The following is a 27,340-nucleotide window of genomic DNA, read 5'->3' on the forward strand; positions in this document are numbered from 1 at the left end:
AGCCCCTGCACACCTCCATGGAGTCTATACAGGCTTTATAGCTTTATAGCCTGAGCCCTAGGCATGCCGGCCCCTGCACACCTCCATGGAGTCTATACAGGCTTTATAGATTTATAGCCTGAGCCCTAGGCATGCCAGCCCCTGCACACCTTCATGGAGTCTATACAGGCTTTATAGCTTTATAGCCTGAGCCCTAGGCATGCCGGCCCCTGCACACCTCCATGGAGTCTATACAGGCTTTATAGATTTATAGCCTGAGCCCTAGGCATGCCGGCTCCTGCACACCTTCATTGAGTCTATACCGGCTTTATAGATTTATAGCCTGAGCCCTAGGCATGCCGGCCCCTGCACACCTTCATGGAGTCTATACAGGCTTTATAGCTTTATAGCCTGAGCCCTAGGCATGCCAGCCCCTGCACACCTTCATGGAGTCTATACAGGCTTTATAGCTTTATAGCCTGAGCCCTAGGCATGCCGGCCCCTGCACACCTCCATGGAGTCTATACAGGCTTTATAGATTTATAGCCTGAGCCCTAGGCATGCCGGCCCCTGCACACCTTCATGGAGTCTATACAGGCTTTATAGCTTTATAGCCTGAGCCCTAGGCATGCCGGCCCCTGCACACCTCCATGGAGTCTATACAGGCTTTATAGCTTTATAGCCTGAGCCCTAGGCATGCCGGCCCCTGCACACCTCCATGGAGTCTATACAGGCTTTATAGATTTATAGCCTGAGCCCTAGGCATGCCGGCCCCTGCACACCTTCATGGAGTCTATACAGGCTTTATAGCTTTATAGCCTGAGCCCTAGGCATGCCGGCCCCTGCACACCTTCATGGAGTCTATACAGGCTTTATAGCTTTATAGCCTGAGCCCTAGGCATGCCGGCCCCTGCACACCTTCATGGAGTCTATACCGGCTTTATAGATTTATAGCCTGAGCCCTAGGCATGCCGGCCCCTGCACACCTTCATGTAGTCTATACAGGCTTTATAGCTTTATAGCCTGAGCCCTAGGCATGCCGGCCCCTGCTCACCTTCATGTAGTCTATACAGGCTTTATAGCTTTATAGCCTAAGCCCTAGGCATGCCGGTCCCTGCACACCTTCATGGAGTCTATACAGGCTTTATAGCTTTATAGCCTGAGCCCTAGGCATGCCGGCCCCTGCACACCTTCATGGAGTCTATACAGGCTTTATAGATTTATAGCCTGAGCCCTAGGCATGCCGGCCCCTGCTCACCTTCATGTAGTCTATACAGGCTTTATAGCTTTATAGCCTGAGCCCTAGGCATGCCGGTCCCTGCACACCTTCATGTAGTCTATACAGGCTTTATAGCCTGAGCCCTAGGCATGCCGGCCCCTGCACACCTCCATGGAGTCTATACAGGCTTTATAGATTTATAGCCTGAGCCCTAGGCATGCCGGCCCCTGCACACCTTCATGGAGTCTATACAGGCTTTATAGCTTTATAGCCTGAGCCCTAGGCATGCCGGCCCCTGCACACCTCCATGGAGTCTATACAGGCTTTATAGCTTTATAGCCTGAGCCCTAGGCATGCCGGCCCCTGCTCACCTTCATGTAGTCTATACAGGCTTTATAGCTTTATAGCCTGAGCCCTAGGCATGCCGGCCCCTGCTCACCTTCATGTAGTCTATACCGGCTTTATAGATTTATAGCCTGAGCCCTAGGCATGCCGGCCCCTGCTCACCTTCATGTAGTCTATACCGGCTTTATAGCTTTATAGCCTGAGCCCTAGGCATGCCGGCCCCTGCTCACCTTCATGTAGTCTATACAGGCTTTATAGCTTTATAGCCTGAGCCCTAGGCATGCCGGCCCCTGCTCACCTTCATGTAGTCTATACCGGCTTTATAGATTTATAGCCTGAGCCCTAGGCATGCCGGCCCCTGCACACCTTCATGGAGTCTATACAGGCTTTATAGCTTTATAGCCTGAGCCCTAGGCATGCCAGCCCCTGCACACCTTCATGGAGTCTATACAGGCTTTATAGCTTTATAGCCTGAGCCCTAGGCATGCCGGCCCCTGCACACCTTCATGTAGTCTATACAGGCTTTATAGCTTTATAGCCTGAGCCCTAGGCATGCCGGCCCCTGCTCACCTTCATGTAGTCTATACAGGCTTTATAGCTTTATAGCCTGAGCCCTAGGCATGCCGGCCCCTGCACACCTCCATGGAGTCTATACAGGCTTTATAGCTTTATAGCCTGAGCCCTAGGCATGCCGGCCCCTGCACACCTCCATGGAGTCTATACAGGCTTTATAGATTTATAGCCTGAGCCCTAGGCATGCCGGCCCCTGCACACCTTCATGGAGTCTATACAGGCTTTATAGATTTATAGCCTGAGCCCTAGGCATGCCAGCCCCTGCACACCTTCATGAAGATTATACAGGCTTTATAGATTTATAGCCTGAGCCCTAGGCATGCCGGCCCCTGCACACCTTCATGGAGATTATACAGGCTTTATAGATTTATGGCCTGAGCCCTAGGCATGCCGGCCCCTGCACACCTTCATGTAGTCTATACCGGCTTTATAGATTTATAGCGGGAGCCCTAGGCATGCCGGCCCTGCACACCTTCATGGAGATTATACAGGCTTTATAGATTTATAGCCTGAGCCCTAGGCATGCCGGCCCCTGCACACCTTCATGGAGATTATACAGGCCTTATAGATTTATAGCCTGAGCCCTAGGCATGCCGGCCCCTGCACACCTTCATGGAGTCTATACCGGCTTTATAGATTTATAGCCGGAGCCCTAGGCATGCCGGCCCCTGCACACCTTCATGGAGTCTATACAGGCTTTATAGCTTTATAGCCTGAGCCCTAGGCATGCCGGCCCCTGCACACCTCCATGGAGTCTATACAGGCTTTATAGCTTTATAGCCTGAGCCCTAGGCATGCCGGCCCTGCACACCTTCATGTAGTCTATACCGGCTTTATAGATTTATAGCCTGAGCCCTAGGCATGCCGGCCCCTGCACACCTTCATGGAGTCTATACAGGCTTTATAGATTTATAGCCTGAGCCCTAGGCATGCCGGCCCCTGCACACCTTCATGGAGTCTATACCGGCTTTATAGATTTATAGCCGGAGCCCTAGGCATGCCGGCCCCTGCACACCTTCATGTAGTCTATACCGGCTTTATAGATTTATAGCCGGAGCCCTAGGCATGCCGGCCCTGCACACCTTCATGGAGATTATACAGGCTTTATAGATTTATAGCCTGAGCCCTAGGCATGCCGGCCCCTGCACACCTTCATGGAGATTATACAGGCTTTATAGATTTATAGCCTGAGCCCTAGGCATGCCGGCCCCTGCACACCTTCATGGAGTCTATACCGGCTTTATAGATTTATAGCCTGAGCCCTAGGCATGCCGGCCCCTGCACACCTTCATGGAGTCTATACAGGCTTTATAGCCTGAGCCCTAGGCATGCCGGCCCCTGCACACCTTCATGGAGATTATACAGGCTTTATAGATTTATAGCCTGAGCCCTAGGCATGCCGGCCCCTGCACACCTTCATGGAGTCTATACCGGCTTTATAGATTTATAGCCTGAGCCCTAGGCATGCCGGTCCCTGCACACCTCCATGGAGTCTATACAGGCTTTATAGATTTATAGCCTGAGCCCTAGGCATGCCGGCCCCTGCACACCTCCATGGAGTCTATACAGGCTTTATAGATTTATAGCCTGAGCCCTAGGCATGCCGGCCCCTGCACACCTTCATGGAGTCTATACCGGCTTTATAGATTTATAACCTGAGCCCTAGGCATGCCGGCCCCTGCACACCTTCATGGAGTCTATACCGGCTTTATAGATTTATAACCTGAGCCCTAGGCCTGCCATGCCGTCCAGATATGAGTTGAATTTTAGCCCCGATGCGCATGACTTAATGGCAGAAAATTGGCAAAATAATAATTGCCAAGTTCTTTGTTACGAGTGCTGACAATCACCCTAGGGCAGCAATAAAAATACTGGCCCTAGTGCAACTACAGGAATGTGAATAGCAATGATTTGGGTACTAATTAAGAAGATTAACAATTGCTCAAACATCTGTAACAATCCTCAATAACTAGCAAATCAAATGGTAGAACAGTACTGTCCATTTGTACTGAATCTACATCTAATTAGTCATTATCGGTTACAAATGCTTACCAAATGACCGTAAGACAATGCCTGATTGAGTTACGACTCCATTAAGGTGCTACAAGTTAAAAAGGTCATAGCAGCACCATGACAATTTGAATATCCTTATAAACCAGAATCCCCATAGACTGTCACATTTAGCCAGGATACTGTTACGATGTGTTTAAATGTGTCAATCGTTGCCTAAACAGTGATAGTGAGAGCAAGGCCTGAGTTGTAGAGGTGCTTGAGCCAGAGTGGTCAAATAGCATGAGTGGTCAAATAGCAAGTGATAAAATAGCCATAGTGGTCAAATAGCCAGAGTGGACAAACAGCCAGAGTGGACAAACAGCCAGAGTGGACAAATAGCCACAGTTATCAAATAACCATAGTTATTAAACTTGCTACCTTGCTATCGTGTGTTCAGTCACCCATTTTAACGGGAATGGTTTGAAAGGATACATGAACAATTTAACCACTTGTACAATATAACCAAAGTTATGTGCCTAAGGCCAAGACAATTCCTAGACTACTTTTTTTTGAAAAACAGACAAGCTCAATATGTATTTATTGTATTTAACCTACTACACGTAGAAATCAGTGTTTTCTTAGCCTATAAAGTACTATACAGCTGTAAGAAACATCAGCGTGTGCATTCAGCCAGACAGAAAGTACAGGTATTGCCACCATTTCTGTTGCCATGGAAACCACAAAGCCAAGTGTTACAAGCAAGTATCCAGGTTACATACAACATTACTTGTGGAATTTCTAAAATATGTAAACAAAAACTCTTTTTTAGATCAAATGTACATCTAGGACATTGTAGGTTTACTTGGCTCTTGATAACTTAATATCATCAGTCCACAGAATTACGGAAGAATATAATACCACATACATAACCACATACCACCATCATTTATAACTGGTACTTATACATTGCTTACATATATCAAACCATTAAATACAGATTTATATTGTAAGATTAGCTAGAAATGTGTCCAAAGGACAAGGACAGCTCCACAGTCATATAATTTATGTGCCACAAAGTTAATTCATGATCAGTGCAACAGAAATTGTTAATGAGCATTAGACTGTTCTAAGAATTATTCATGAAGAAAAAACGACATGCCATAATTCTGGAAACAATGTATGCAGCACAAAACCCTTCAAGTAGGCAAATTCTCTAAAAATTGTATGAGAAGTTTTAAAGGGGCTGTACTCCGTATGATGAAGTACCACATAGTTTACAAATAATTTATTTTTCGCAGTTTTTTCGTATTTTTCCATTAATTTTTTTTAATAGGTATGTCTACCTAGTAGAATTCATTCCTTATGCGTGATTGGCTAGTCGATGTTATCACATGATATAACCAAGTTAGGTATATTGCTTAAATATTTCAACTGTATACAGTGGATACAACACTGGACTGCAATTTGGCGACACCGGTTTGAACCCGGTCTCCAACTTGATTTTTTTTTACATTTTTTTTTTTTTTTATAATTATGATATCAAAGAGTTAAACATTTTATTAAATTATTGTCCTGAGATTCATTACAGAAAAAAACTTTTTTGTACAGTCCCTTTTTCACATGCTTTTTTACAATATCCTTAAAAGATGAAAAAAAGTTTCAATGGACCAAAATGACTCCTCATAATGTACAAATCATTTCTTCACAATCATCTCCAATTCTTAAAAAGTCGAGAAATTTGACAAAGGGTCATAATTCTGGTCGTTATGGACACACACAAATCTTTCATTTACAAGCATCTTCAATGCAGCATATATATATATGTAACATGGCAATGTTTCATCAAGAACTCAATGATGATTTAATAAGTAGAGAGGCTTTTAACCGGCAATACAACAGTTAATGCCAGAAAATTTCTCCTAGGTATCACTCCAAGATTCTTGTAGAAATGGCCCCCAGATTATCTGTTAAAATTGGAAGAAATATCCCCCCCCCCCCCCCCAAAAAGGAAACAAGGACACACTGACAGGAGCAAGTACAAGAAGTGTAACCAAGGTTTCAGGATGTACACACTGACAGGAGCAAGTACGAGGAGTGTAACCAAGGTTTCAGGACGTGCACACAGGCAGATGGACAGGAGCAAGTACGAGAAGTGTAACCAAGGTTTCAGGACGTACACACTGACAGGAGCAAGTACGAGGAGTGTAACCAAGGTTTCAGGATGTACACACGGACAGGAGCAAGTACGAGGAGTGTAACCAAGGTTTCAGGATGTACACACAGACAGGAGCAAGTACGAGGAGTGTAACCAAGGTTTCAGGACGTACACACTGACAGGAGCAAGTACGAGGAGTGTAACCAACGTTTCAGGATGTACACACAGACAGGAGCAAGTACGAGGAGTGTAACCAAGGTTTCAGGATGTACACACAGACAGGAGCAAGTACGAGGAGTGTAACCAAGGTTTCAGGATGTACACACTGACAGGAGCAAGTACGAGGAGTGTAACCAAGGTTTCAGGACGTACACACTGACAGGAGCAAGTACGAGGAGTGTAACCAAGGTTTCAGGACCTGCACACAGGCAGATGGACAGGAGCAAGTACAAGGAGTGTACCCAAGGTTTAAGGACCTGCACACAGGCAGATGGACAGGAGCAAGTACAAGGAGTGTACCCAAGGTTTAAGGACCTGCACACAGGCAGATGGGCAGGAGCAAGTACGAGGAGTGTACCCAAGGTTTCAGGACGCACACACAGGCAGATGGACAGGAGCAAGTACGATGAGTGTAATCAAGGTTTCAGGATGTACACACAAGACAACATTTTGTTGGGGCATTAAACAATCCATATGTTTAACAATTAAGGTTTTATGTAAAAAAATATTAATTGAAAATGCAAATTACAACTGAAACCTGAGACAGGTTAAGGTTTTACAATTTTAAGTACAGTACATTTTCAATTAATTAAAAACTAGTTGATCTGATTTGGTTTGTAAATCATTGCAATATACATGTATTTCATGATCATCTCACTTCAGTGACATGGTAACATATCAATTAACATGACACATGTACCAAGTGTACAATAGATATCTACTTACTTTTCCCCCTGACAGCCAAGAAACATTTAACATTATGATTAGTGATTTTTATTTCGAAATGTCAACAAAAAGTGTACACAAATTTAGTTACTGCAGCATGTTTTTGTCATTAAAATTAATGTGTTTCCATTTACATTATTACCAATGTTCAATGTGAAAATGATGCAATGGTAAAAAATGATGTCATAATTGTTAAACGTATATATACTGTAAAAATACTGTTCAACAACATAGAATTGATAGTACAATTCTTTAAGTATTTCTGTTAGGCCAAAAAAAAAAAGCTGGGTTTCCGGTTACCCTACCGACCCAATTTTTTCCTCGCCGACCCTAATCTTTTTTTAAACATAAAAGTAAAAAAAATAATATTTTTTAAATTCTTTCGTAAAAAAATATATTTCTTCAAATATATCGTTATTATTTTCGTTGTTTGTCTTTCAATGTCCCCAGAGAATATACTTTCATTTCTTATTATGTATTACCGAGACGGAAAAACAAAATGGTGGAGGGCGGCGAACCCTGTCCGATATCTTAAAATTGGCAAACGCATGTTAACGGTCAAAACACGTGGTTGATCACCGGAGACATATTTTGCTGTCTTTTTAATGAAAATATTTTGAATTATAGTTGGCGGTGTTATTTATCCATATCCATACCCAAATTAAAACTTACTTTTTTACGATAAGGCTTTGCGTATATCATGCAAGCTTCTTACGAGTAGGCTTTGCGAATTCATGCAGGCTAACTGCCAGGTTCCAAACCACATTTCATTTATCGTTATATTAATTTATCCGCAATTATCAATGGTTAATTATTTCGCCTTATTTAAGTCCCATCAACTGAAATCCAAACAAAACCTGAGAAAGTTAACACATTTATTGGAATGTGTCGGCTGCAGATCAAATGGTACAATTTGTGACGTCAAAGCACGAGCGGTGATAAGATCAAAAGTGCGTGGCTATGGTTTGTATCTAATTCAGTCAGTCGAATACCATACAGCCAGGATTTCGCCTAGGCTGGTACGAAAATACCATACGATCGAAAAAAATAATAATCAATCAATTTGATTGCAGTGATGTACGAAAATGAGATAAATCCATAACCGCGTTTACTTGTTGTTTTATTAACCTACCTCCACTTGAAGGCCTAGTTTAAGGAGCTCACATTTGACAAGAAAATCGGCGATTTTCCTTAAGCAAATTGAAAATTTAGTTGATAATTGACTGTTTGGCTAAAACATTATCAAAGATTTGTTGAAATTAAAGTGCTGGATTTTTCCTAAAAAACGATCACGACTTATAAACGAGTATTGTATACAAAAAAAGCACCAGATTTCATGGGCAAAATTGGTGGGAAAATGACTTTTTGTAAATTAGGAAATGCGTAGATATAACATAATTGATCTGATGCAACAGAAATTTGCATGATATGGAAAGTGTAAAAAAAAAAAAAAAAAAAAAAAAAAATCCCGACCCTATTTTTTTTCGCCATGTTACCAGAAACACAGGTATTCTTTTTTTTTGGCCTTACTAAAACCTTTCACATTAATGACAGACAGTTTAACAGTATATTACTATTTTAGCTTACATTTACTTTAATATTCATTGAAACAATAGCTTCATTGACTCATTGAAATATCTGGAACATTTCCATGCAATAGTCCCATTAAGAAGTTACTCTCATTTGCTTACCTAACAATGCGGACACATCAATGCTTCCTGATGCTGTTACTGGCACATATTTGGCCGATTCCTTCGGTCGCTGGCGTCCTCGCTGGCTGCCTGGCGGTGAACTACTAGGGCTTTTATCTCGATGCTTTTCCCGAAACACAACTGGTGACATTTTCGGAGTTGACCGGCTAACTGGTCCCTCTAACAATACTTCATGCACATATTTCAAATCCTCATACACTTCCAAATCTGTCTCTGAAACTTCTTCAAATCCAAATGAATCACTTTCTCGCCCACCTTTCCTGTGTTTCTTTTTTTCACTATCTTTCCTTGTATGAATGATGTTTTTCATTTTCCCCCAAGGTGTTCGATGTTTTTTCTCACCCTTATCACTTTTATGGAATGATTCATCTTGTTCTTTAGCAGTTTCTTGCTCTTTACAGCTAGAGGATCTTTTCAATTCTTCCATTTCCTCATCATCCCCCGACTCCAGCAGAAGAGGGCTGGACTGCCTTCGAACCATTGGTAACTGTAATGTATGTTCATGTTCTTCCTCATATGTACTTCCAGACAAAGGTGAACCTATATCACCTGGTTCACTTTTTGGTGATTCACTAAGAGTCGATTTCTTCAGCAATTCTTTTTCTTTTTCACGTTCCTTTTCAATCCATTCTGGTGGACCTAACCAAATTCCTTCATTTTCAATATCATCTAGCTGGGGAGTTGGAACATCAATGTGGCGCTCTGTGAATCTTGTTGGGCTGGGAGGCTCATTAGAGGACGTTGATCGTCTAACGTCCATTTCCCCATCCATACCGCTACCTACGCCGCTGTCTACAGACCGACTCTCTGCAGCAGAGTGAGTTGGAACAGTAAGCTCTCTGCCTGCCATTGGACCATATCGTAGATAGGCTCCTTTACCAAATCCCTTTATAGATTTTATTCCTGAACTTATATTCTCTGATAACTGTTGTTTGTTTAAAACTTTCTTAACTTTGGCCCACTTTGAAAATTTGGATTTTCTTTTCCCATCAGGTGACTTAGCTAATTTTGAAGAACGTTTTTCTTCAAATGGATCAGAAAGTCTCTGAGTTCCAATGTCATCTTCTGACTGCTCTAAAATGTCTGACGGAACTTCCAGAGACCCAGTCGAAAAACTTCGCTTGTAAAGTTTCCTGTTACGTTTAGGGGCACGTTCAGAACTTGAATCTCCATAGCTTATGTCTATAAACTTGGCATCTTCTGCACTTGGCAGCCTTGGTCGCAATATTCGTGGTTCACTTCCTTCAGAACCTACAGACTTGACAGGACGAGATTTGGATTTTTTTGTTCGAGGTAAAGAATTAGATTCATATGGCATTTGTTCAAACGCATTGTCATCATCATCATCTTCATTATCTAAATTACTTTTAGCCACAAGAAGAGTTTTTGTGCTTTCTAAATAATCACAGCGATTTTTTAGTTTGGAATTTTCATCCCTTAGATTACTTAACTGTTCCATAAGTTTCACAAGATTATCTAAATGATCCAATCCTATACTCTGTCTAATAGGACTTGGACTTGGAGTTCTATGTTTCTTTGTGGAAGACCTTTTAACCAATTCTTTAGTTATCTTTTTATCTTCAAAGAATTCAATAAGATCTTCAGTCTTTTCGATGATGGAATGCGATTGTTCGACTGTCAAGCGGCTGCCAAGTTTTGGAGAAGATGGTGTAGGTTCTGTGGATGTTTTTGTCACGTCCGATGTTTGTGTGTCAAGTCCTAATCCTGGGGAGGTGGAAGCCTGGAAAGGATCGCTTGTAAGCTCCACCCCTCCATGTGGACTGACGATTATCCCCACAATTCTATCAGCGTCATCGTCTGTTGTGTCTTTCAGCTCTGCAGGTTTCCCATTCTCAACTGTTGTCATGATGATCTCCGGGACTGCTGGGCGCACAGGGGGCTGTGGAGTCGGCCCCGCAGGGACAGGAAGTGGGATCCTCAGTTTGATCTCCTTCTTCTCCAGCTCCACAGCAGGAAGTACTTCCCTGTGCGCCTGCTCGACCCGGACTCGCATTTCTTCATGGTCAATCCGAGACTTGCCTGCTGCCATTTAGCAGCTACTGATTACACCAGTCTGAAAATTCACAAGAAAATGCTATTATGAACATGATTCCAGGTACAAAGTTGTCTATTTTTCACCAAATTTTAAATTCATTAGCTGCCATTTCTTAATCACCACTTGCAAAAAAGTCACATTTTTGCAAGGACTTACAATATTTCAATAGCTTACATTGGTACTTATTGTGTCCATTTTTTTTTTATACATTTTTAATACATTAGAGAGTATGGTGCACATATGAAAAACTGGTAAATATAATTATACACCTGAAAAAATTAAGAATCAGACGATAACATGCAAGCTCACAAAAAAAAAGCTCTTAAGAATTCTAGTTCATTTTCAACACACACAAGATGAAAAGTCATCATAAATGCATTGCAAACTAATATAATCTAATCCACACTTTAATATCTAACCATATCGAAATCTACCAATTCCATATATTGTCCATATTTTCGAAAAACTGCCCAGCCACAGTGGCCCAACACTGTCCATGGAGTATTTACAACTGACCAGCAGACTGGGAAATGTGGTTCACAGTACATGCAGCACAAAACCTGGGAGTGCATTCCAGTGCCATAACACCCAGTCATAGACTGGGTCACACACTTGGCTTACAGTGGGATGGGTGGCAGATATTCCTATTCAACTCAGAATATTACCCACAGTGTAAAAATTATGGAACTTGAAATGAATGACTTTCATCACTTAACCTACCGTATTACGGTATATAATAAGATGGAAAAACAACTTGCTTCAGATCATCAAAACTGTGTTACCAGTAGGTAATCATGCTATTTAGCAAAATGTCACCCCCTTAAAAACAAGCGATATTTTTGTATGAAAAATAGGATAATGCAATAAATATTCAGTTTACACCTTTTCATATCCACGAAATGAATTTTAATCCTGGTTTTAAAGCAACTGTGCACCAGATGATCAATTTGCAAGAAAAAAAGAAAATTGTCAAAAACTGTCAGAAACTTGGTATTAATGTGTACAATGCATTAAAACTTACAAACTGAAGAACCACATAGTTTACAATTTATTTAAGCTTAGCAGTTATTTCGCATTTTTCCATAAAAAAAAGATTACTGGGTATGTCTACCTAGTGGAATTCATTCCTTATGCCTGATTGGCTGGTCGATGTTATCACGTGATATTACTGAATTAGGTATATAGCTTAATTATGTCACCCCATTAGAGTAAGCTTTCGTAGCTCAGTGGATACGATGCTGGACTGCAATTTTGGCAACACGGGTTCGAACCCGGTCTCCAACACATGTTTTTTTACATTTTGGTACTTTTTTTTACAATTATGATATCAAAGCATAACACATTCTATTAAATAATTGTCCTGAGATTCGTTAAAGAAAAATACCTTTTTTGGTGCCAATCTGGTGTACAGTGCCTTTAATACAGAACTGCTCTGTATCTTTTAACCAAGACTAGGCACCAGTCTACACATACAATCACAATTACCTGCTAATCGGCCATGATAAGCCCAGTGGCTTTCAGTAATGGACAGGTAAGATGTTTTACTTCCGACTTATCCAGAAAGTGTGGAGATCCATATAATTTATATAATGCAAATCCATTAAATGGGTATTTTTAGAACAAATGTTAATCACCTGATATTGAGAAGTAATAAGAGTTGGTTTCACACAAGGAATAAGGTCATTAACTTATCTATCACTGCTAAAATATTATAATGGATTTGACCCGTTTTTGTGCAATTAATACACCCTTCAATTCTTGATATCCTCAAAAATGCTGTTCAGCTAAAATATTTCTGTATACAATATATAAAAATTAAAGACAGCCATCCTACAAAATAAACATGCTGAATTTCCAAACTAACAATGAACAGATACATGGAGCGGATGAAACACAAAGGTAAACAATTTGTGGTTGATGTCATCCAAACACCAAAACATGGAGGTGAAAGCCTACATTCTGTATATACATCCTGAAGTTCAAAAAAACAGTGGTCTCTTTGAGGCCATATCAATTGCCAAGACAACAATAATATTTATATTCCATTTAACCAAACAGATAATAAAGCTGTGTCTTCAGAAAATACTTTGTTTGCAGGCCAAACAACCTGATTAGTTTTTCATATTTGTCTCTTTTCATCAATGAACAACTTCACAGTCCTTTTTTTCATATAAATATATTATCAGTGTCATGAAAACACTCATTAAAATATATGTGGCTTCGCCCAATGGGCCTCCACCACTGTCTGAACAGGGCGCCTATTCCTTCAGATTAGTTAGCCCTTAATTCTAATTACTATCTAAATAATTTTGGATATTGTAATAATAATTTGCAACCAAACTTAATGATGTACACTGGTATAAATCTCCCAATACTATACTACAAATGAAACTAAAATACCACCTAATAATAATAATAGTCTGTAAAATTCTTTTTTTTCTCAAAATATTTTGCTACTTTACATGAAGGATGTACGACTCATATAAATGGTGGACAGAATAAAATTGAAATCTAAAAAAAATAAGTGAAAAACACAATCTACAAATTGATTGCCTTTTACCTGGCCTTTAACGAGTGCCTTAATGCCAGAATGACTGTTTCTACATGACAGCTGCTTTCCCTCAACCTCATCAGAGGTAGCATTTACATGGACAATGTAAAACATTGTTCTGATAAAAGCTTTGATGGAATTCTTGAAATGAATGAAATTGACCATTGGCTGGAAACATTCAGAATGAAAGCCTACAATCAAGTGGGCAATTAAACAGATTGAGAATGCCTCTGAGTACATACATGATCCAGTCCTGAACCTTCTTTCTGTACCATACTCAATACAACTGGATCAAAGACATTTATTGTCTTGGAAAAATCCTCTACACCTATTAGAATTTCATCAATATCTTGCAAGTAATGGAACTGTAGTCAGACAGCCAAAATATTCCATTGAAATTCTGCCACAGATCTGCACGGGACACACAATGCCAAAAACCTTAACCTAACCGCATCAAAATCTGTTTTCTGTGCACAATGCTGCCAAAATGAGTACGTTTGATACACCAGTACATCTCTGTGGTTGTAAACAGCAGGAAAAACTGGCTGAACAAATCGCTTATTATTGCCAATTAACCCCTACCAGTGACTGACACAGGGTGGTTTTAGTCAACCCTGGAAATGTTCAAGGCCTGAAGGTGAACCAGGGACACATAGTCCTGCACCCTGTAACCCCCATCAAAATGTTCATTGCTAAATGAACCAGGGACACATGGTCCTGCACCCTGTAACCCCCAAGGAAATGTTCATTGCTAAATGAACCAGGGACACATGGTCCTGCACCTTGTAACCCCCATCGAAATGTTCATTGCTAAATGAACCAGGGACACATGGTCCTGCACCCTGTAACCCCCATCGAAATGTTCATTGCTAAATGAACCAGGGACACATGGTCCTGCACCCTGTAACTCCCATCAAAATGTTCATTGCTAAATGAACCAGGGACACATGGTCCTGCACCCTGTAACCCCAATCGAAATGTTCATTGCTAAATGAACCAGGGACACATGGTCCTGCACCTTGTAACCCCCATCAAAATGTTCATTGCTAAATGAACCAGGGACACATGGTCCTGCACCCTGTAACCCCCATCGAAATGTTCATTGCTAAATGAACCAGGGACACATGGTCCTGCACCCTGTAACCCCCATCAAAATGTTCATTGCTAAATGAACCAGGGGCACATGGTCATGCACCCTGTAACTCCCAAGGAAATGTTCATTGCTAAATGAACCAGGGACACATGGTCCTGCACCCTGTAACCCCCATCGAAATGTTCATTGCTAAATGAACCAGGGACACATGGTCCTGCACCCTGTAACCCCCAAGGCAATGTTCATTGCTAAATAAACCAGGGACACATGGTCCTGCACCTTGTAACCCCCAAGGAAATGTTCATTGATAAATGAACCAGGGACACATGGTCCTGCACCCTGTAACCCCCAAGGCAATGTTCATTGATAAATGAACCAGGGACACATGGTCCTGCACCCTGTAACCCCCATCGAAATGTTCATTGCTAAATGAACCAGGGACACATGGTCCTGCACCCTGTAACCCCCAAGGCAATGTTCATTGCTAAATGAACCAGGGACACATGGTCCTGCACCTTATAACCTTTATGCACAATAGTCCTTTACACATACTGCTTGTCAGTCCTTTACTCATACAGCACAAAAGTTATTATCACATACAGGTCGACAGTCTTTTACACATACAGGACATTTGTCCTTTAAACACCGGTTGACAGTTCTTTAAACATACAGGTCGACAGTCTTTTACACATACAGGACATTAGTCCTTTACACACACAGATTGACAGTTCTTTAAACATACAGGATGACAGTCCTTTTCACATACAGGACGTCAGTCCTTTTCAGATACCCCACGACAGTCCTTTTTACATACATGTCAACCTTCCTTTTCACCTACAGGTTGTCAGTCCTTTTCAGATACAAGTTCCTTTCTCCTACAAGAACTCTTTTCTTTCTAATACAAGACACTGTCCTTTCTCATACAGGATGACTGTCCTTTCTCATACAGGATTGCTGGCCTTTCTCATACAGGATGACTGTCCTTTCTCATACAGGATGACTTGCCTTTCTCATACAGGAAGACTGTCAGTTTTCATACAGGATGGCTGTCCTTTCTCATACAGGAAGACTGTCCTTCCCCATACAGGATGACTGTCCTTTCTCATACAGGATTGCTGGCCTTTCTCATACAGGAAGACGGCCCTTCTCATACAGGAAGACTGGCCCTTCTCATACAGTAAAACTGGCCTTTCTCATACAGGAAGACTGGCCTTTCTCATACAGGAAGACTGGCCTTTCTCATACAGAAAGACTGGCCTTTCTCATACAGGAAGACTGGCCCTTCTCATACAGAAAGACTGGCCTTTCTCATACAGGAAGACTGGCCTTTCTCATACAGTAAGACTGGCCTTTTTCATTCACGAAGACTGGCCTTTCTCATACAGAAAGACTGGCCTTTCTCATACAGGAAGACTGGCCCTTCTCATACAGAAAGACTGGCCGGAAGACTGGCCTTTTTCTTTCAGGAAGACTGGCCTTTCTCATACAGGAAGACTGACCCTTCTCATACAGGAAGACTGGCCTTTCTCATACAGAAAGACTGGCCTTTCTCATACAGGAAGACTGGCCTTTCTCATACAGAAAGACTGGCCTTTCTCATACAGGATGACTTTCCTTTCTGACATACAGGAAGACTGTCCTATCTCATACAGGATGACTGTCATTTCTTATACAGGCAGACTGTCCATTCTCATACAGGAATACTGGCCTTTCTTGTACCGGAATACAGGCCTTTCTCATACAGGCAGTCTCATACAGGATGACTGTCCTTTCTCATACAGGAATACTGTCCTTTCTCATACAGGAGAACTGGCCTTTCTCATAAAGGATGACTGTCATTTCTATTACAGGCTGTCTGGCCTTTCTCATACAGGTAGACTGTCCTTTCTCATACAGGAAGACTGGCCTTTCTCATACAGGAATACTGTCCTTTCTCATACAGGAGAACTGGCCTTTCTCATACAGGATGACTGTCATTTCTATTACAGGCTGTCTGGCCTTTCTCATACAGGTAGACTGTCCTTTCTCATACAGGAAGACTGGCCTTTCTCATACAAGAAGACTGTCCTTTCTCATACAGGAAGACTGTCCTTTCTCAAACAGGATGGCTGTCCTTTCTCATACAGGAAGACTGTTCTTTCTCATACAGGATATTTGTCCTTTCTCATAGAGGATGTTTGGCCTTTCTCATACAGGAAGACTGGCCTTTCTCATACAGGAAGACTGGCCTAACTCATACAAGAACAATTTCCTTGCTCATACAGGAAGACTGGCCTTTCTAACTCATTTTCTAATGTTCTCATACAACTGCTAGAATATGACGGCATAAAAAAGTGGCATTCAAATAAACCTAGATGAAAGCTCAGACAATTCATAATCTAATTGTTGCAATACAAAACAACAACAGCAGAATTAAGAATTGCAGAAAGATTTTCCCAATTATTGTATCCTAATCATAGATATGTTTATATATTTCATTATATCATCTTCATTTTCCTTTGTCCAAAATATAATTTTGCCACCAGAATACTTCAATCTGTGAGAGTGCATCTTTAACCCATCCAGAAATATCTGGTCCACCATCTTAGATAAATGAATGAATACATTCAATTAATTATGCAATACTGTATGAAGAAGATAACATAATGATTACATTACCAGCATGCCGGGCATTTCCCCCCTACTGTGATGAGCTATTGTTTGGTCAGATGTACACATTCCCAGCCACAATGTAGGTCCTAAGTTATGTATGTCCACCACCTTCACACCGACAGGGTCAACCCATAGATCAGAGTTATAATGGCACATTCATTCACTCTTTTTTATCTAGTTAAGGCCATTTGTGTTCTCATTAGCATAATATTTATACTAATAAGCTAGGGTTATTTGTTTCTAATTAATTTGCTTCATTATTTATTACATGTTGCTTCTCAAATACGACTTTCTTTATTGCTGAAGACAAAATGGTTTCCAGAATTATGACACATTTTTACAAAAACACTACCCAAAGTATCTGCAATAATTTTAATTTAACTTGATAGCAGGTTGTTGTTTTTTTCCCCATTTTTTTGTTAAGCTATTATTCATCGAATAGTTACCAATGCCAAAGATATACATTTTTACCTAATTTGAAATGAAAAAAAAGAAAAATGGGTAAAAAAAATGACAAAGTAAGGTACTTTTTTCATAAAGGCATTAAACAAATGTAATACAATGATAAAATTATCAATGATATATCTGTTGGCTTTATACATAGCATTTATTTAAATATTTGAGTCTTCCTTATGTTTAACATCTGCAAACTATAACTCCCAATACAACTGGTATGGGTCATCTCCACATAAACTAGCCCCCAAAACAGCTCTGACTGGTAAAAATGTTCATTTCTATTAACCTCTCAAATAATGCTTGGAAGGTTCAAGCAACTTCACAGGGTTGGATATTTGCCATTTATACAATTTAACAAGAACAAAACAACTTTTTTTACAACATTCTATTAATTCAATTAAGATTGTTTACCTCATCATGACAACTAACATCTGAGACACCAAGTCATTTTTTGTGCACCATGAACTTTTTTCCATCAGAACACAAAATCTTATAAATACAAATATGTTCACATAAAGCAACCAATAACCTGGTAATTAATTAATTGATAATTAATACAATGGACAGAACATCCATTTGTACAAAGAGAATAATTACAATACCTTTACAATCTAGTAATTCCATACAATGTTATTTTATTCAGAGATGTATATGAACAAAATATTTGCCAATAAAAATTACACCACAACATTGTCACCATATCCCAACAATCAGACCAGAAAAATGTACTATCCACCTAGCTAATAGATAAATAATTGCAAGACAATAAAAATACTGGATCCTCATCCCTTTTTTGTGTGATAATCACATAACTGCCATAAGTGATCAGCATCAGCATCCCGACATGGGGCACTTTAGCGTGCTACATGAGCCCTAGGCCTCCCGACAGGTGAGGCTTAAATGGGAGATAGAGGCAAAACCTCAATGACCCTGGATTAATTAATTAACATGCTGTCATGTACGGTCACTCATTGAATTCACCTCATGTCACATCTTGGTCCAGCCAGTGAGCTAAAGATAATTAATGAAACCCACTTAGCTTACTTTTTTTCATTATAGTGACATTTTTTCAATATAAGTGACATTAAATAAGTAAATTTCAAAGAAGTTTTGATGAAAATGTACTATCAGAAGGATCTTAATGAGCATATGTATCAAGATTAATTTGTTGCAAATATAATGTTTCATGCATGCTGATGATGACAAATAATGAGATAATCTTTATTGACAAGTAATTTTTTTAATTTAACCAATTTTTTTTCATACATTGAAATCAAAAATCTTCAAAAACATTACATCATGACAGCCATAAACATCTTTTTGGTCATCTACATGAATATTGTAGGAACAACCTTGTTTGCTGTATTTCAAAACTGTTATAATTAATTTGACCAAACATGTTACTTTGCCCTTCCTTATACACTCTTCAACCATTTCCAAGCTCATCAACAAGCCGAGAAATGCACACTGTCCTCACACTGATGTCATAAAACACAACTGACATATTCATTGGCAAAGGCAATTAATTGTTGTTGCCATAGTGCAAAAAATATGCAATTGACTGAATATATGGAGAAGATGGCGAGCACTCGTTCACCTCAGCCCATTTACTTTCAGTTGACCTTATTGTTAATGGGACCTTAATTGGACTGGCTATACCAAGCTTTCCAGTAAATTACTATTAAACAAGAGCTGTCACAGAGACAGTGTGCTAAACTATTCTGCTGCTTTTAAGTTTAAGAATTACAAAGCTTTAGTGAACAGAATTGATCACTTTAAAATAAGATTAAATGCAACACAGTCACCAGCATTTCTAAGTTGAATAACAAGAGCCGTCGTAAGACAGCGCGCTCGACTACGCCGCATTGACTTAGAATACAATAACGATGTAATAATACCAAGTTTGGTCTCTTTATGTCAAACCTAACTAAAATTATTTGATACATAAGGTGACTTTGATGCTGCCCTCCCACCAGCCCGCCCAAACAATGACGCAAGTCATTCAAATAACTTGATTTCCCATTATAAAAATGTGGTTAAGAATATACAAATATGCCTTTCAAAAGAAATTTAAAAAAAATAAAATAAATCAAGGGGCATAACTTGTATTTAGGCTTAAAACGGAGTTATTTTTCTTGTAAGATGGTCGTAAATAATTTTGAATTTTATTAAGTGCATTTAATGAATGGTATAGAAGTTTTTTTTATTAAAATCCCAACTTGCCCTTAACTTTTACTTGCCTAAAACTTTAACCTAAGTCAATCAGGGGCCATAACTTGTATTAAGGATATGGAGTTATGTAACCTCATTGGGTGATGGTCCTGAACAATTGTGTGAAGTATTAAGTAAATTGAATGAAGGGTATAGAAGTTATTAAACAATATCCAAACCTGCCCTAAAACTTTAACCTAAGTTCCATAGTCAATCAGGGGCCATAACTTGTATAAAAGATAATATGGAGTTATCTAACCTCATTATGGGATGGCTCTGAACATCTGTGTGAAGTATTAAGTCAATTGAATGAATGGTATTGGAGTTTTAAGTGAAAATCCCAACTTGCCCTAAAACTTTGTAACCTGCCCTAAAACTTTAACCTAAGTCAATCAGGGGCCATAACTTGCATTTAGGATAATATGGAGTTATGTAACCTCATTGTGGGATGGTCCTAAACAACTGTGTGAAGTATTAAGTCAATTGAACAAAGGATATAGAAGTTATTAATAAATATTCCAACTTGCCCTAAAACTTTAACCTAAGTTCCATAGTCAATCAGGGGCCATAATCTGTGTAAATAATAATATGGAGTTATCTAACCTCATCATGTGATGGCCCTGAACAACTGTGTGAAGTATTAAGTCAATTGAATGTAGGGTATTGGACTTATAAGTGAAAATCCCAACTTGCTCTAAAACTTTAACCGGACGCCGACGCCGACGCTGGGGCGAGTAGTATAGCCAACCTATTCTTCGAATAGTCGAGCTAAAAAAGTGTGATTATCTGCAAAATACAGTTATCTAACTTGGTAATTTAAGGAGGTTGGGTGGTTGAGTACCATTGCATAAAGTCTCAATACAATACATGACGTAGTTGCTGAGATATTAACCTGTTTGCCTAAAAGCAAAACCTTAACCAAATTTTTTATATAGAATAATAATGGGCATTTATTTGCATGATATGCATCATAGATTTATCTAAATTGATTTTATTAAAATGGTTGGAGGGTTGGGTGCCCTTGTTTAAAGTTTCAATGCAAATCGTGATGAATTTGTGGAGAAATGGACTTAAATGTGGTTAACACACAAAACCTTAACCAGAATTTGTAAGTCAAATAATAAAGGCCCATTATTTGTAAAATACAGTTATCTATGTGACCAGATGACACACCCAGTACCACTTACATTATGGGTTGACCGGATGACACACCCAGTACCAATTACATTATGGGTTGACCGGATGACACACCCAGTACCACTTACATTATGGGTTGACCGGATGACACACCCAGTACCACTTACATTATGGGTTGACCAGATGACACACCCAGTACCACTTACATAATGGGTTGACCGGATGACACACCCAGTACCTCTTACATTATGGGTTGACCAGATGACACACCCAGTAACTCTTACATTATGGGTTGACCGGATGACACACCCAGTGCCTCTTACATTATGGGTTGACCAGATGACACACCCAGTACCACTTACATTATGGGTTGACCGGATGACACCCAGTGTACCACTTACTTTATGGGTTAAGCAGATGACACACCCAGTACCTCTTACATTATGGGTTGACCAGATGACACACCCAGTACCACTTACATTATGGGTTGACCGGATGACACCCAGTGTACCACTTACTTTATGGGTTAAGCAGATGACACACCCAGTACCACTTACATTATGGGTTGACATATGACACACCCAGTACTACCTAGTTATGGGTTGACCATATGACACACCATGTACCACTTACATTATGGGTTGACCATATGACACACCCAGTGTACCACTATAATTAAGGGTGGACCATATGACACACCATGTACCACTTACATTATGGGTTGACCAAATGACACACCGTTTTGAGGCTCCTTGCACCTGCTTTGCAATTCTGAAATGGACAAAGAGAAAACTATGTTAGACATCTTTCTCATGTGTACTTTTACCTAAAGTTTGGACAAGAGCAGTGACCTCTTTCTTTAAAATCCTGTAAGAAAAGTAGAGCAGTTTTGAGCATTGAAAAAGAAACAAATCTATAATTTTCAGTAAGGCTAAAGAAAAAAATGTTTGGTTCAGGTAACCTGACTGACTATTTGTTTGCGCCAACACTAAAACTTTTTATTTATTTAAAAAAAAAAGTGTCTGTAACCTGGAATGATAAGAATTGAGTTTAAAACTGAAATGCTTGGAAAGCGTCAATTGATAGTTGAAACAAACATGGCAGTAGCCACAGTGTTTGCCCTGACAGTAGAAAAATGTGTCCATGGACTTTTAAAGCAATTATGATTCCAGTCATCAACTCATCTACTGTTGGGGAAGTTTTTGCCAAAATTCATGAGGGGAGTTCGGACTCGTAGACTGGTGGTTTCACTGGTATGGCCCATCAGAAATGGGTGATGAGAATCCATTTGAGGAATAAACAAACATGACAAGCAAGGAATTCCAATATTTCATTTTTGCTGTCCTGGCCCCAATTTCTCGAAAATTCTTAAGTACGTTAACTCAATAACATGCTCAGTAAAAATAACGCTCTCAGCTGAGTAGTCCACCTAAATGGCCGTCAACAAGTCTTTTGACAATTTTTTTTTAATATGGCAGACTCGTGACGTCCACCATCCCAGCAAAAAGTAGCAAGCGGTCCTTGCGCAGAGAATCCTCCGTTATAAATTCAAATTTCTACGAAAATATTATTGCCTACTATTAAACACGTATTAAGTTATGTCAGTATGCCCAAAAAACATGTTAAGTTATCATAAAACACTTACAAGTGTCGATTGTTTATCGAGTATCCCGATATCGGTAAATCTGGGACAACTCTGACTGGTTGTGTACATGTATAACGGTATTCGTGACCCATAATATATTAATGTGAAAATAACAACTCTAATGACAAATTAAATCCAGTTCAGATCACTGTCGGATAAAAATTGAACAACTTTGTCATCATTATTCAACATCAATGCATATTATTACAGTATATCATTTCGCCCGTTGTTAAATGGTAGAGAGTTGTAGCGTTACAGGGATACATAAGAAATGTCAAAATAATAAAAAAGTATCCCTGATCGCTCATTATTGTAGCTATCAGCTGAGTAGGTTAGCTAAATCCCATTTCTTGAACGTGCTCAATAAGCTACTCAACTGAGTGAAAATAACGTGATTATCTTTTCGGTCATTTCGGTTAAAAGAGAGCTCTTTGGTAAAAAAGGTTAGAAAGTATAAAGTTCGGGAAAATCTGACAACAGACGATAGAAATGAAAAAATCTTGCACAATGGACAATGGAAGCAAAAGAGCTCCCAACTGGACAGAAGCAGAGAAAAGCTACTGCCTCGAGCTTATATCAGTCGAGTCTGATGTACTGTTTGGAACATTTCGAGGGGCCACACAAGGTCGCAAGCTAAAAAAAACAGCCTGGGAAGGCGTTTGTAAAAAGCTTAATGCGTAAGACACATCCCTTTTGTTCACATTTTTTTATCAAACATGCATTATTACAGTAATTAAATAACTATACGATACAATAAACATGTTTATACAATAATTTATTATTTTGTCATATGATTTATTAAACGGTAAACAATACGGGCATGAATTTCAAACTTTTGAAAGAATCTTACCGCAAAGAATCAAGTGCCTTCTATCTTTCATTGGCTGCAACTGTATCATTGTTATTTAATTGTTAAGTCCTGGTTCACATATTTTATGTAACGTGTAAAGTTTAGTCCACCTAGTCCTTTGACGTTTATTATTTATTGTGTCAGACTCGAGACAGGGATACAGAAGAAATGTCAAAATAATAAAAAATATCCCTGATCGCTCTCGATTATTGTGGCTAGTGTAAATTTAGCTTTGATCATTGTGAAATATGCTAAAAGAATCCCGTAAAAATTGAACACACCGTTGAACACAGTTGTGTCTATTTTTATCAAGACACCTTCAGCATGATTTGTTTTCACCTCCTTTTCTAAGTGTTTGTCGATGTAAGCTTTTATGTATGAGAAATTGGTTTCTTTCCATTGTCTGTAAAAATCACATGTTAAATGTACTGGAATAACAGCACCTATTGTATTAACTGAACCAATTCTGAGAAAGTAGATATGGAAATTTAGCCCTATTTCCATTCGGTACTTAAATCCGCACGGCTGCAGGCATTAATATTTCCATTTCAAGGCATATTTACTGCCTGTGTAATGTAAATCCATTGCATAGATACGATAATTATACATCCATTTTTCTCACAAATATTAGATTTGCACTGTGTAAAAGTATGACCGTTTTCCCTCAGGTCTGACGAATGACTGATATTTTTGAAAACTTGACACATGTCAGGCATCGAACGATGACGTCATCTACATGAGCAATCAAACTGCACATCGCGTGTGCGTGTTAAATTTGTGTGGTATAAAATTTCATGTAATAGTGTATTGAATGTTTTTATCAACAGTCGTGACCCTTATTGGTTTAATACATAATGATACATATACAACAACCTTCAATTGATCTATGTTTTATTTATTATGTCTTGCCATTACAGAACTATGGGATGTACTGCAATGTATCACCATTAATCGCAATTAATCAGTTCCGTGCTTTTATAATATGCATTCTATTGAATGCTAGTTTTTGAAAAAAAATTATATGATATTGTTTTACAATATTTTAACTTGTTTATATTCTATGTCCTAATTTTGTTTTAAGATTGACGTTTTGTTTGTCACCTTAACATTATGATGTAGAACTCGATAGTATTTTGTATCTTTTTTTTAGCTCTGGTCTGGTTACGAACATGAGGAGTGTTGACGAGATTAAGACGATGTGGAGAAACGCAAAAGGAAGAGGTTCGCTTACTACGCTAAACTGTCGAACCCCGTTTGCTCTAACTCAGGAAAAATCGGGCTAGGTGGGATGTCTAACCTTCAGAATATAAACATCGGTCCTTCATATCCAGTTCGATCAGCAATTCTGGCCAAAAGAGTTCGAGCCAACAGGGTGCGGCTGTATTTAAAAGTTGAATAATTATTCTTGTGTCGCCTGTACGTATGACTGACGGTCAGTCAAATATAAGCAACCGTTTGCCACAATGTATTATCTATAAAAAAGATGAACTTTACTTCAATATGCTGTACTATGTGAAGAATCTACGTCAATTAATTTGCCTTTGCTTTTAAATCACCACCGCACGTATTTTGTTAACCGCATGGTAATATTTACTATAATACATTGTAGCTGTACTGATACTTGAATTTTGCTTTCTGTTTTCAATGCATTTTCAAACACGGACGTTATTATATTCAGTAAAAGAAAAGGTAGATAAAAGTAAAATGACTGGTGCTGGTGTGATTGAGCCCCTAACAGCATGCGAAGAGTTCGTTAGCAACCACATGTACGCTAACAATCAGTGCCAGTTGCTAGGGATTCCCGGAGGATTAGAAACAGGTGAGATTACTGAATTCGTACATATTTCGACTGTTGTGATTGTTCAATATGCATTATATTAACGTTACTCAATCGCCAAAATTCAAAACATGAGAAACATTAGAACGCTTTAAGGCCGTGCGTATTTGTGCGTAACGATCTGAAACTATAATGCACCAGTCAGTAACCACGGCCCCTCCAGGTCGGGGTAATAGCGGGGACTTTGACTTTCGGTACAGCCAACCCCAGGTAAAATCGCCACCCTGCGGGAACGAACTGATGGTCAAATTCCCGTGAATCCCGCTTTTTTGCGCAAATACAAAACCACCGCATTCAACCGGCACTGCGGGGCCACATGAAAGGTAAAAACACGGCCCATTTCCCCGGCTGTCCCCGGACCTGGTGGGGGCGTGGTTAAAATTGACTTGTGCATAATTGTTAAGAATAATATATTGATTATTAATATGTTAATTCTTTTTTTCAGCCACTTATGTTGCACAGTCATTACCAAGCGGCCAAGAGATTACCAGAGACGATGGTCTGATCGTGCTACACCTTGACGACAACATGAACATGTAACTTATACTTTACACAATAAACTGACAACTAATTATGTTAACATTTGCGAAAGGGAATATTTACCGAACTGTTGTCTGAACATGACCGTCTATCAGTAGTAGTATTGCAATGGAAGTAGGTGATTATTGAAGAAGTACTAATTGACTTTATATGAAGAACATATTAGTTAAATTGTATGATGTGTATACAAAGTTCCTTGATGCATATCAGTTGCTGAATGTATGTTTTGTTTTAAGCTCGGAGATAATACAAACCCCAAGCCCAGTGCGAGATGAACAAGATTGTGATCGTCAGGCGACAGAAAAGAAGCCGATGTGTAAAGGTGGTAACTAAACCTTTATATAAAATCATCAATCTGTTTGAAGGCCTCATGACCGCAATTACAGATCGCCTTTACATTCAATGAGCACATTTTAGAACTTAAATGTTATAGATTAAAGGCATAACACATGTTTGTCAATAAATGAAAATCAGGAAATAACATACAAAATATTTATTAACAGGGAAGAAAAGCACACTGAAAAGAAAAGGAGAAAGAACAGAGGATTTGTACGACCTTGAAAAGCAGCGCTTGAACGCTGAATTAAAATCATTTAGGGCCCAAGAGAGGTATTGGACGGAAAAGAACAAAAGGGAGGCAGCAGTTCATGAACTTAACATTGAACTTTTGAAGAGAAGAGTCGAAAACGAAAACTATACTTAAAATATAATTAAATGAATGTAAAATTCCCAACATCATCTTAAGAACCAATTCTTCGTATTTGTCATTTTTAGCTTTCGAAGAATAAGGAGGCCTATACAACTCGCCCAACGTCTGCGTCCGGTTAAAGTTTTAGGGCAAGTTGGGCTTTTCACTATAAATCGAATAGCCTTCATTTATTTGACTTAATACTTCACACAGTTGTTCATGTCCATTACATGATGAGGTAAGGTAACTCCATATTATCCTTTATACAAATTATGGCCCCTGACTTGCGTTTACCAGGCATGTTAAATTTTATCAACGTTCAATCATCGATCTCATGCAGTCGCGATTGGCTACGTCATAAGCGACAGTGGTCGAAGGTTAAAGGTGTTTGTTTTGAATGTTATTCATCAGAACAGTAAACAGTTTCAAAGAAACATTAACCTGTGCATGTAAATGAACATTATTTTGTCACCGGAACATTGGGGAATATCTCAATTGTGTATGGATAGGGCGTTACTTACCGGCAATGGAGAAGAACTCTGCCTTTACAGCATCTTAATCCCGACGGAACTGGATCTTCTTTCTTGCAACTCCAGAAAGTATAGCGACAGTGGTTTTGATGGCGCGGCAGACAGACGAAGCGGAAATGCCATGGACGTCACCAACAACGATATAGTGGGCTCCAGTTGCCAGAAAATGGAGAG

General features: G+C 39.4%; 1 protein-coding gene across 7 annotated transcripts in view; it reads right to left on the reverse strand.

Annotated features, from left to right (window-relative positions):
* The window catches only part of LOC128204182 (uncharacterized), a 124,393-nt gene that overhangs the window by 28,667 nt on the left and 68,386 nt on the right, over nt 1–27,340 (reverse strand). For 6 of the 7 annotated variants that reach the window (XM_052905584.1, XM_052905576.1, XM_052905568.1 and 3 more), the window contains 2 exons: nt 21,790–21,847; nt 8,900–10,994 (listed from right to left, as the gene is read on the reverse strand). In XM_052905584.1, the coding sequence (XP_052761544.1) occupies nt 8,900–10,970 (2,071 nt within the window). In that variant the 5' untranslated portion in view covers nt 10,971–10,994; nt 21,790–21,847. Of the gene's footprint in view, nt 1–8,899; nt 10,995–21,126; nt 21,140–21,789; nt 21,848–27,340 lie in introns of those variants that run through there. The other variant, XM_052905593.1, reaches the window with a different exon arrangement.

The sequence above is a fragment of the Mya arenaria genome, chromosome 2 (genome assembly GCF_026914265.1).
Source record: "Mya arenaria isolate MELC-2E11 chromosome 2, ASM2691426v1".
NCBI classification, from domain to species: domain Eukaryota; kingdom Metazoa; phylum Mollusca; class Bivalvia; order Myida; family Myidae; genus Mya; species Mya arenaria.